The following is a 12,145-nucleotide window of genomic DNA, read 5'->3' as shown; positions in this document are numbered from 1 at the left end:
ACATTATTTCTGTACAGCTGACAGTCTTCAGCATCTTCGAGAGGTTTTACTTGTTATCACGAGTCCACACTGTCCCCATCAAACACTCCCACGACAGAAACAGCACAGGGTTAGATACAGAGTAAAGCTCCCTCTACAATATCCCAACAATGTTCTTTAACCCCTGACCCTCAGAAGTGTCTCAGACTCACTCCCAATAAGAAAGGGAGTTGTCATTCAGTGCTGACAACAACCTTTGTCCTCCCAGCTCACCCCTGTTCTATTCCAAGTTGTGTCTCCTCTGTGGACTGTCTCTGACACTCTAGGCACATTCTGAACTCCTGACACTCTTGCTGAGGGGAGAGGAGAGGCTCACGTGGGTGAGGGCACAGGAGAAGCGAGCGTTGGACTCCCAGTCAGAGCCAGAGAGGGTCAGCAGGCTGCTGACGCTGTAGGTGTTGTCTGAAGCTCGCAAGTAGTTGCTGGTCTGAACCCCGTTGGAAATGGCTGCACCATCCTTCTTCCACTTCACCTCCACCTCATCGGGATAGAAGTGATCGGCAAGGCACACCAGGGTGGCAGTGCCCTTGGTCTTGACCTCCTCCGGTGAGGGGGGCAGCAGGGTCAGCTTGGGTTGTGAATTCTCACGGGCTGGAAGAGAAGAGAAGAAATTTTAATCACTGCCATTTTCAGGCTTTCAACATCCCGAATATTAACTGGGATCAAATCAATGTTAATGTTTCAACGTTACACAATTCCGAAAATCTATTCCAGGGAACTGTTTTAACCAGTACAGAAACATCCCAAGAAGAGAAGGGGCAGTTTTGGGTAGTTTTAGAGAACAAATCTGGGTAGCTGTAAGTTGTATCAGTGGGGGAACATTTGGGTAACGCTGATCATCATAAAGATAACGATTTAGAGTTGTTATGGAAAAGAGGAAAGATCGATCAATGGTAAAAGTTTTAAATTGGGGAAAGGCCAATTTCATTAAACTGGAATTTGCCAAAATGAACCAGAAACGGTGACTTGAAGGTAATCAGTTTCAGAGCAGTGGGAGGATATTTGAGCTGGAGATAGAAATATATTCACACAAAGCAATAGCGTGGGATATTGCAAAGAGGATAACTGTATGAACACGGCTGGTTAGAAAGCAAAAAGGTAACTTGTGTGTGGAGGGGAAAGGTACAGAGATGATTCTGAATGAACAATTTATATTAGATATTACAAATATGGGGATATGGCTGAGGTCTTAAATAACTTTTTTGTTTCTGTCTTCACGGAGGAGGACGTGAATAATTTGCCGGATGTTGGAGATGGAAAGGTGGTAGGACTGGAGGGTGTCGATGACATTACTGTTACTAGAGAGGCGGTGCTCGACAGACTGGAGGGGCTGATTGTGGACAAGTCCCCAGGACCGGATGGAATGCATCCGAGGGTCCTGAAAGAAATGGCGGAGGTGATAGTGGATGCCTTGGTGGTTATTTTCCAGACGTCGCTGGATTCCGGGGAAGTGCCGGAAGATTGGAAAACGGCTAATGTTACGCCGTTGTTTAAGAAGGGTGCCAGGCAAAAGGCGGGGAATTATAGGCCTGTTAGTTTAACGTCTGTTGTAGGTAAAATGTTAGAATCCGTCATCAAGGAGGAAATAGCGAGGCATCTTGAGGGGAACTGCTTGATAGAGCAGACGCAGCACGGTTTCGTTAAAGGGAAGTCGTGTCTGACAAATTTACTGGAGTTCTATGAGGATGTGTCTTGGGCGGTGGATAGAGGAGAGCCGGTGGATGTGGTCTTTCTTGATTTTCAGAAGGCGTTTGACAAGGTACCTCACAAGAGGTTATTGCAGAAGGTCAGTGGGTATGGAGTTGGTGGTAGGGTGTTAGCGTGGATAGAGGACTGGTTGTCAAATAGGAGGCAGAGAGTGGGGGTCAATGGTTGCTATTCGGATTGGCGGATAGTGACTAGTGGAGTGCCCCAGGGGTCGGTGCTGGGGCCTCAGCTATTTACCATTTATATACATGATCTGGAGGAGGGAACCGAGTGTAGGGTGTCAAAATTTGCTGATGACACCAAAATTGGTGGAAAGGCAAATTGTGCGGAGGGTGGGGAGAGTCTACAAAAGGATCTAGATAGGCTGGGCGAATGGGCCAGGAAATGGCAAATGGAATTTAATGTTGGCAAGTGCGAGGTGGTCCACTTTGGTAGGAATAATGGTCGGAAGGATTATTACTTACGTGGAGAAAAACTGCAGCAGGCGACGGTGCAGAGGGACCTCGGGGTCCTTGTGCATGAGTTGCAAAAACCCAGCTTGCAGGTGCAGCAGGTGGTCAGGAAGGCGAATGGGATGCTGGCCTTCATCGCGAGGGGGATTGAATATAAAAGTAGGGAAGTCTTGCTGCGGCTGTATAGGGCATTGGTGAGGCCGCAGCTGGAGTACTGTGTGCAGTTTTGGGCGCCGTACTTAGGCAAGGATATTTTGGCCTTGGAGGGAGTGCAGAGGAGGTTTACTAGGCTGATGCCGGAGTTGAGGGGGTTGAGCTATGAGGAGAGGCTGAATAAATTAGGCTTGTACTCCTTAGAGTTTAGAAGAATGAGGGGGGATCTCATTGAGACGTATAAGATCATGAATGGGATGGAAAGGATAGAGGTGGAGAGACTCTTCCCGCTCAGAAAGGATAGTAGGACTAGGGGGCATAGCCTCAAGATAAAGGGGGGGCGGTTTAGAACAGAGTTGAGGAGGAACTTCTTCACTCAAAGGGTGGTGAATCTCTGGAATTCTCTGCCCGTTGAAGTGGTGGAGGCTACCTCGCTAAATATTTTTAAGACGCAGGTTGATGGGTTTTTGATAAGAGAGGGGATTAAGGGTTAAGGGGAGAGGGCGGGAATGTGGAACTGAGCCACGACAGATCAGCCATGATCTTATTGAATGGTGGGGCAGGCTCGAAGGGCTAGTTGGCCTACTCCTGCTCCTATTTCTTATGTTCTGATGTTCTTATGTTCAAATGAGAGGGACAAATCTGACATCGTATTTCAGGAGGAGAGAGATTGTGAAATAATTGATTGGATAATGTTAGTGAGAGAGGAGGTATTAATATACTTATCATTTTTGAAAGTGGAGAAATGCCCAGGCCCGGGTGAAATGTACCCCAGGATGCGAAGGGAAGCAGAAGAAGAAATAGCGGAGAGCCTGACCATAATTTTCCAATCCCCTCTCGCCACAGTTGTAGGGTGGGAGGACTGGAGAACGGGTAATGCTGTACCGTTGTTTAAAATTAGAAGCTGATGGGATCCGAAGGAAAGTGACAAGGTGGGTTTCAAAGTAGTTCAGTGTCTGGGGGTAAAGGTTTGACTTGAAGCTGGTTGAATCATTTTACAATGTTACTGAAATATTTGTAAAACATTACTACAAATTCAGCACTGAAATGGTTAATGGTGAGGGTATTTAAAGACACAGTGTCCCTTTAACAGAATGTTAACCAATCAGGAAGCTGGAACTATTGCTCAGTCTGTCTGGGGGAAACAGGTTGAGCATCAACAAACCTCAGATCACACACAGATCAGGAGAACTTTATCCCAGAACATTGGAGCAGACTTGGATCAACACACTTCACACAGGATTCCCATTGGCTGGTGTAGAAGCTTCTAGATTTCATTTCAAACCTTCCTGCCCAGCACTGGGCTGAGGTCAAGGGTGAGGCTAGAATTAGTCTCAGTGTCCAGGGGTCAGACAGGGTCACTGCTCCGAATGACCCCATGAACTCTGGAGGGTGCGAGTGTGCGGACAATGGGTGAGAGTCAGGATCAGGAATCTCCAAGCTCAAAGACAGAATTACATTTCTATAGCACCTGTCACCACCGTCTCAGGAGTGGGATTTGAAGCATCAGTGTGTTTCTGTGGATTCTCTGCTGCTTTCAGTTCAATGAAGAGTGCAGGAGGACATGGCAGGAGCAACAACAGACAGACTGAAAAATGAGGTGTTAACCTGGTGAAGCTACAACACAGAGACTGTGTACCAAACAGCAGAAGCAGCAAGTGATAGACAGAGTTAAACCATCCCACAACCAATGGATCAGATCTAAGCTCTGCAGTCCTGTCACATCCAGCCGTGAATGGTGGTGGACAATTAAACAACTCACTGGAGGAGGAGGCACCACAAATATCCCCATCCTCAATGATGGAGGAACCCAGCACATCAGTACAAAAGATAAGGCTGAAGCATTCGCAGTAATCTTTAGCCATAAGTGCCAAGTGGATGATCCATCTCAACCTCCTCCGGAGGTCCTGCAGACTCGTGCTCCAGAACATTCCATGCCCTTGGCCAAGCTGTTCCAGTGCAGGTACAACATTGGCATCAAGCTGGCAATGTGGGAAATTCCCTGGTTATGATTTGTCCACATAAGAGAAATCCAATCTGCACAATACCCGTCCCTTCAGTCTAATCTTGATTGTTAGCAATGTGATCTGAACATATCTACAGCGATATCAAACAGCACTTACTCTGCAATAACCTGCCCATTGACCCTGACTCTGGGTTCCAGCAGGGTCACTCAGTTCCTGACTCATTACAGCCTTGGTTCAAACATGGACAAAAGAGCCGAACTCCAGAGATGAGGTGAGAGTGACTGCCTTTGATATCGAGGCAGCATTTGACCAAGTGTGGTATCAAGGAGGCCAAGCAAAACTGGAATCGATGGGAATTAGGGAGGAAACTCTCTGCTGCTTGGAGTTATACCTGGCACAAAGGAAGACGTTTGTTGTTTGGGGTTTAACTCTACAATTTATATTAATGAGCTGGATGAAGGGAATGAGAGGATTGTCGCTAAATTTACTGATGATACATTTATGAGTAGGAATGCAAGTTGTGAGGAGGATACAGAGTCTGAAAAGGAATAGAGATAGGTTCAGTGAGTGGGAAAACATTGACAGATGGAGGATAATGTGGGAAAATGTGAGGTTGTCCAATTTGGCAGGAGGATTGAGCAGAATCCTAGTAAACTGAAGAAATTCTATCGCGTGATCTGGGTGTCTTTGCATCCAGGAACAGAAAAAAATTAGGAGGGCAAATGGAATGTTGCTCTTCATTCCAATGAGGATGAGTATAAAAGGAGGGATGTTTTGCTACAGCACATTGGGAAAATCACACTTAGAATATTGTGGACACTTAGGGTCTCCTTACTTAAGGAAAGATACAGGAGAATTGGAAAGAGTTCAGAGATGGTTCACTCGGCTGATTCCACCGAGTAAGGGATTGTCTTATGAGGAAAGCTTGAGCAAGTTGGGCCGATACTCATTGAAGTAGAACTTATTCCACCACCTCAGCACCATCTTCACCAGGGCAATTAGGGATGGGTGATAAATGCTGGTCTGCATAGAATCACAGAAAATAGGAACAGGAATAGGCCATTTGGCCCTTTGAGCCTGTTCCACTCTTCATCATGATCATGGCTGATCATCCAATCAGGAGCCAGATCCTGTCTTCCTCACCAAATTCTTTCATCCTATTCACCCCAAAAGCTAAATCTCACTCCTTCTTGAAAACGTACAATATTTTGCCCTCAACTGCTTTCTGTGATAGTGAATTCCACAGGTTTACCCCTCACTGGGTGAAGGAATTTCCCCTCACCTCAGTCCTAAAAGGTTTCCCCCATATTCTCAGACTATGATGCCTCAAACTGGACGCTCCCAGCATTGGGAACATGCTTCCTGTATCTCTCCTGACTAGTCCTGTTGTAATTTTATAGGTTCTTGTGTGATCCCCCCTCATTCTTCTGACCTGCAGTGGGGGCAGCACGGTGACACAGTGGCTAGCACTGCTGCCTCACAGTGCCAGGGACCCAGGTTCAATTCCCAGCTTGGGTCACTGTCTGTGTGGAGTTTGCAAATTCTCCCCATGTTTGCGTGGGTTTCCTTCAGGTGCTCCGGTTTCCTCCCACAGTCCAAAAGGTGTGCAGGTTAGGCCAAGCTAAATTCTCTCTCCGTATTCCCGATGAGGCACCGGAACATAGCCACATGGGGATTTTCACAGTGACTTCATTGCAGTGTGAATGTGAGCCTACTTGTGACTAATAAATAAACTTAAAAAAAAAACCAACGCAATCTCTCCTCCTACATCAATCCCCTTATCGTAGAAATCATTCCAGTAAACATTTGCTGCACTCCCTCTGTCCCAAAAATATCCTTCCTCAGATCAGGAGAGCAAAACCGTACACATTATTCCCAGTGTGGTCTCACCAAGGCCCTGTATAACTGCAGAAAGACAGAATTACGAGGGACAGAGATCGGGTAGATATGAGGAAACTTTTCCCCTAAATCACAGAGGCAGCAGATTTTGAGGGATTTGAGGGAAATCCTTTCACTCAGAGGGTGCTGGGAATCTGGAACTCGCTGCCTGAAAGGGTGGTGGAGGTGGGAACTTTCATAACATTTAAAAAGCATTTAGATGACCACTTGAAATTCCAAAGCAGACAAGGCCACGGACCAAATGCTGGAAAATAGGATTAGAATAGAAAGATGCCTGATGGCCAGCACAGGCATGGACAATAAAATCCTTAAAGTGCAGGCGGAGGTCATTCGGCCCATCGAGTCTGCATCAACTCTTTTCCCATAACCCCATGTATTTCCCTCACTATTCCCCCTAACCTGTTAGAATTTTATAAATCTCCATGAGTTGTTTCCTCATTCCTCTGAACCCCAATGAATATAAGTCCTAACCAACTCAATCTCTCCTCATACATCTGTCCCATTATAACAGGAATCAGTCTGGGATACCTTCTCTGCACTCCCTCTAGAACAAAAATATCCTTCCTGAGATAGGGAGACCAAAACTGTGCACAATATTCCCAGTGCTGCCTCACCAAAGCCCTGAATAACTGCAGCAGGTCAGAATTATGAAGACATAGAGCAGATACGAAGGAACTTTTCCTCTTTTAGCAGTAGATTCAAAAACCAGGGATCATAGATTTAATTTCAGAAACAGAAGATTTTGAGGGATTGGAGGAAAAACCTTTTCACGCAGAGGGTGTTGGGAATCTGGAACTCACTCCCTGAAAGGGTGGTAGAAGCAGGAACCCTCACACCATTTAAGAAGTATTTAGATGAGCGTTTGAAATTCCAAAGCACACAAGGCTACGGATCAAGTGTTGGAAAATGGGTTTAGAATAGTTAGGAGCTTGATGGCCAGCAGACACAGGATGGGCTGAAGGGCCTCTTTCTGTGCTGTAAATGTCTATGACACTCTGACTGAACCAAGATGGCCAAGAATGTAAAGTGACCAACTTCTGGAAAATTCCGATGTGGATTATATTTGACTGACCAGACCCGAGAGAGGATGGAATATCACACCTGAAAGTTAGTAAGAAGTCTCACAACACCAGGTTAAAGTCCAACCAGTTTATTTGGTAGGAAAACCACAAGCTTTCAGAAACGCTATTCCTTTGTCAGGTGTGACAGGAAACAACAGGGAAATGGGTTAAAATTCCAACTGTATCCCTGAGCTGTGTGTACTGGTGCTGGGGTGACAGAATGTGAGTTGAGACATTTTTCGGGGTGCTCCAGTTTCCTCCCCCATTCCAAAGGTCTGCAGGTTAGATGGATTGGCCATGCTAAATTACCCCGAGTGTGTTCTTTAGGTGGGTTAGCAATGGTAAATGCGCAGGGTTACAGGGAGCCTGGGTAAGAAGCTCTTTTGGAGAATCGGGTGAAAAGATTTCCCTCACGTCTCTCAAAATCTGCTGCCTCTGTGATTAAGGGGAAGAGTTTCCTCATATCTACCCTATCTCTGTCCCTCGTAATTCTGTCAATGGACTGAATAGCCTCCTCCTGCACTGTAGGGATTCAATGGCTAATAAAAAACTACGTGGACTGTGTAAGGTTTCCACGGGTGAAGGGATCCATTTTAAATGAACCCTGTTGTGACCAATCGAGGGCGGGATTCCAGCTGATTACTCCTCACCCAGAGGAAAACAAAATTGGGATCCGGTTCAAGAAGTTAACAAATGAGGGACCCTGTCTGAGGACTGGTCACAACATGTACACAGCAAGATCCCACACACAGCAGTGAAACAATCAGCATTTTCAGTGATGTTGGATCCGGGATAAATATTGGATTGAACTCATCCCAAAGAGAAAGTAACAGAGAGTCTCCCCAAAAGCCTGGAACACTGAAGCCACTGGATTGTGAGCCCTGCTGTGGCTGTTTGTCATCAGAACTTCAGCAAGAGATAAGCAGGGAGTGGAGAGAGCAGAGTGAAAGCTGGGGCAGGTGGCACCTCGGTGTCTGACTGTGCTGCTGCTGTGATCAGTTATATCAGAGAGTGAGACAGAGAGTTCAACTTCACATCAAACTCTGCCTGTGTGTGTCAGACTGAGACTGACAGGAGTCTAGAGAGTGATTTCACTCCATGCTGCAGGAATGTGAACACAGTCTGCAAACGTCCAGATCTCCTCCACACGGTGGGTAAAAGCTGCTTACTTATATCTTGCTGCTTAAAGGGGGGAATGGAAGGAAAGAAATACAGCTGGACTCCCTGTTCTACACAGTGTTCTTCAATCAACCATTTCATTGACTGCAGCTTCCTCACTAACACCTTCAACTATTCAGTATTTGTGTTTGAGAAAGTTTCAGCATTGAAAGGGTTAATAACGGAGGATTGGGCTTTACTTACTCAGTCTGAGTTTGGTTCCTGTACCGAAAACAAGGCACACTGACAGCTTCCAGTGGAGGAGCTGTACAAAAACCTCTGTCTCTGACTCACTCACTCACTCTTCTTTTTCTCTCACTCTTTCTCTCTCTCTGTTTCTCTCTCACTCTTTCTCTCTCACTCTTTCTCTCTCTCTGTTTCTCTCAATATCTCTGTGTTTTGTTGGGAGAGTTGAGAATTTTAATTTGAGATGATAAATCTTTCAGCTGCTCTTCATATGTGGACATGGAGAGTAAGAGGGAAACTCGAGGCCTTCAGTGAGCGGTGGACACCACAGGGACTGGAGTGTGTAGTGGACAGTACAAATAATTTGTTCAGTTTCCTTTCTTGTGTTCATTAAATATTATATAAAACTGTGGGATGTGTCAGTACAGGAGGTGGGACTGTGTGTCCATTATTATATATTATATAAAACTGTGGGATGTGTCAGTACAGGAGGTGGGACTGTGTGTCCATTATTATATATTATATGAAACTGTGGGATGTGTCAGTACAGGAGGTGGGACTGTGTGTCCATTATTATATATTATATAAAACTGTGGGATGTGTCAGTACAGGAGGTGGGACTGTGTGTCCATTATTATATATTATATAAAACTGTGGGATGTGTCAGTACACGAGGTGGTGCTGTGTGTTCATTATTATATATTATATAAAACTGTGGGATGTGTCAGTACAGGAGGTGGTGCTGTGTGTCCATTATTATATATTATATAAAACTGTGGGATGTGTCAGTCCACGAGGTGGTGCTGTGTGTCCATTATTATATATTATATAAAACTGTGGGATGTGTCAGTACAGGAGGTGGTGCTGTGTGTCCATTATTATATGTTATATAAAACTGTGGGATGTGTCAGTACAGGAGGTGGGACTGTGTGTCCATTATTATATATTATATAAAACTGTGGGATGTGTCAGTACAGGAGGTGGTGCTGTGTGTCCATTATTATATATTATATAAAACTGTGGGATGTGTCAGTACAGGAGGTGGGACTGTGTGTCCATTATTATATATTATATAAAACTGTGGGATGTGTCAGTACAGGAGGTGGGACTGTGTGTCCATTATTATATATTATATAAAACTGTGGGATGTGTCAGTACAGGAGGTGGTGCTGTGTGTCCATTATTATATATTATATAAAACTGTGGGATGTGTCAGTACAGGAGGTGGGACTGTGTGTCCATTATTATATATTATATAAAACTGTGGGATGTGTCAGTACAGGAGGTGGTGCTGTGTGTATTGGGTTTTTGTAAGGCTCTGTATCACTGTGTCGAGGGTTGCTGCCATATTGCTGACAGTAATAATCAGCGACATCCTCATTCTGAACATTGCTGATTGTCAGGGTGAATCTTGTCCCAGATCCACTGCCGGTGAATCGGTCGGATACTCCTGTGAATCGATTTGTTGCATCGTAGATCAGCAGAGCCGGTTTCTGTCCTTCTCGCTGTTGGTACCAAGAAACATAGTAACTGACAGATTGACTGGTCGTACAGGTGATGGTGGCGGTCTGGCCCAGGCTCACTGACAGCACCGGGGGAGTCTGGGTCACGCTGGTGTCTCCATTGATACCTGAGGAGTAATAGAGAAACAGAGTGAAGTAAGAACTGTCACAGAAAGAGGCTGTGCAATGAGATATTGTTGGAGACACTGACTGTTCCTCTCCTTTCAGCATTTTCCCTTCAATCACAAGTCAGGAGAATTGGATTGAAATGGAGAGCAGGGAAATATTCAAGGTGGAAGGAGAGAGATTTGTACCTGCGATGCAGAATGCCAGAGGCCAGAGCAGCTGGATGGCTGAAATCATGGTGTGTGCTCGTGTCCCTGTGCCTGGTTACTGATAAACTCTCCCTTCACTGGGCTCTGCTTTATAATGCTGCGGCCTGTGAGAGTCTCACTGTCTGTTCCTCAGTTTGTTAATGGTCTGACCCAGAGAAACCACGTCAGCACCTTTCACTTCCTCTTCTTCTCTCTTCCACCCTCTCTGCCTCTCTCACTCTATCGATATCTCTCCATCACTCGCCGTCTCTCTCACTCACTCTCTCTCTCTCTCAATATCTGCCCCTCAGTCTCTGCCTCTCACATTCTCACAGTTTCTGTCTCTCTCAGTCTCTGTATCTCTCAGTCTTTCAACATCTGCCCCTCAGTTACTGTCTCTAGCAGTCTCTCGACATCTGTCCCTCGGTCTCTTTCTCTCACTCTCCGTATATTTGTCTCTCGGTCTCAGTCTTGCTCAGTCTCTCCATATCTATTCGTCAGTGTCTGCCCCTCACTCTCTCTCTGTCTCTCTCCCTGTCTTTCTCTCTCTCCTCCGCTCTCTTCCCCTACTGCTCTTTCCGTCTCTCTTCCTCTCTCACTTTCTTTCTCAGTTGTCCTTCTGTCTATTCATTTCCCCAGAAGAGGCGCCATCCTCCTGGTCTCCACTCTGTCAGTCCCCTCACAATCTGATATGTTTCAATAAGATCACCTCTCATTCTTCTAAACTCCAATGGGTTCAGGCCCAACCTGTCCGACTTTTCTTCATAAGATAACCCCTCACCCCAGGAATGTGTCAGGTGAATCTTCTCTGAACAGTTTCTAACACAATGATATCCTTTTTCAAATAAGGAGACCTAAACTGTAGATGGTATTCCAGATGTGGTTTCACCGAGACCCTGTACAGCTGCAGTAAAACTTCCCTATTTTTAGATTCCATTCTCCTTGTAATAAACACCGACATTCCATTTGTTTCCCTAATCACTTGCTGTAGTTGCAGACTAACTTGTTGTGATTGATGTCCCAGGACAGCCAGATCCCTCTGTAGCACCGAGTTGTACAATCTCTCTCCATTTCAATAGTTTACTGCTTTTCTATTCTTCCTGCCAAAGTGGACACCTTCACATTTACCCAGGTTGTACTGCAAATGTGTAGCCACTCACTTCCTCTGTCCCTATCTGTTTGCAGACTCTCGACCCCCTCTTGGTAACTTACTTTTCCCACCTATCTTAGTGTCACTGGGACATTAGTTCCATTCATTCCCTTTATCCAAGTCATTGATATGGATTGTGAATAGTTGTGGTCCCAGCACTGATTGTTCCAGAACTCCACTAATTACAGCTCCCCAACCCCAAAACAATCATTGATCCCCTCTCCCTTGTTTCTGTGAGCTAACCAATCCTCTATCAATGCTAATATGTTACCCACACACCATCAGCTCGTATCTTTTGTCATAACATTTGATCTTTTTAAAGTTTTATTTATTTCTTAGTTACAAGTGAGCTTACGTTAACACTGCAATGAAGTTACTGTGAAAATCCCTTAGTTGCCACACTGCGCTCAGAGGGAGAATTTAACATGGCCAATGCACTTAACCAGCATGTCTTTGGATTGTGGGAGGAAACCAGAGCACCCAGAGGAGACCCACGCAGATACGGGGAGAAACATACAAACTCCACACAGTGACCCAAACCGGGAATCGAAGCTGGG

At 45.5% G+C, this 12,145-nt stretch overlaps 1 gene segment (V, D, J or C); it reads right to left on the bottom strand.

The window, feature by feature from the left end:
• Positions 1-301: 301 nt before the first annotated feature.
• LOC145348432 (Ig kappa chain V region Mem5-like) lies at positions 302-10,487 on the bottom strand. The segment is given in 4 exon segments: positions 302-630; positions 8,641-8,679; positions 9,950-10,252; positions 10,439-10,487. Coding segments are annotated over 4 exon segments (720 nt in total).
• Positions 10,488-12,145: the final 1,658 nt, after the last annotated feature.

Source organism: Carcharhinus amblyrhynchos, chromosome 9 (genome assembly GCF_965287045.1).
Source record: "Carcharhinus amblyrhynchos chromosome 9, sCarAmb.v2.hapA, whole genome shotgun sequence".
NCBI lineage: Eukaryota > Metazoa > Chordata > Chondrichthyes > Carcharhiniformes > Carcharhinidae > Carcharhinus > Carcharhinus amblyrhynchos.
Note: the sequence above shows the minus strand (reverse complement) of the source record. Positions and strands in the feature narration are given on the sequence as shown.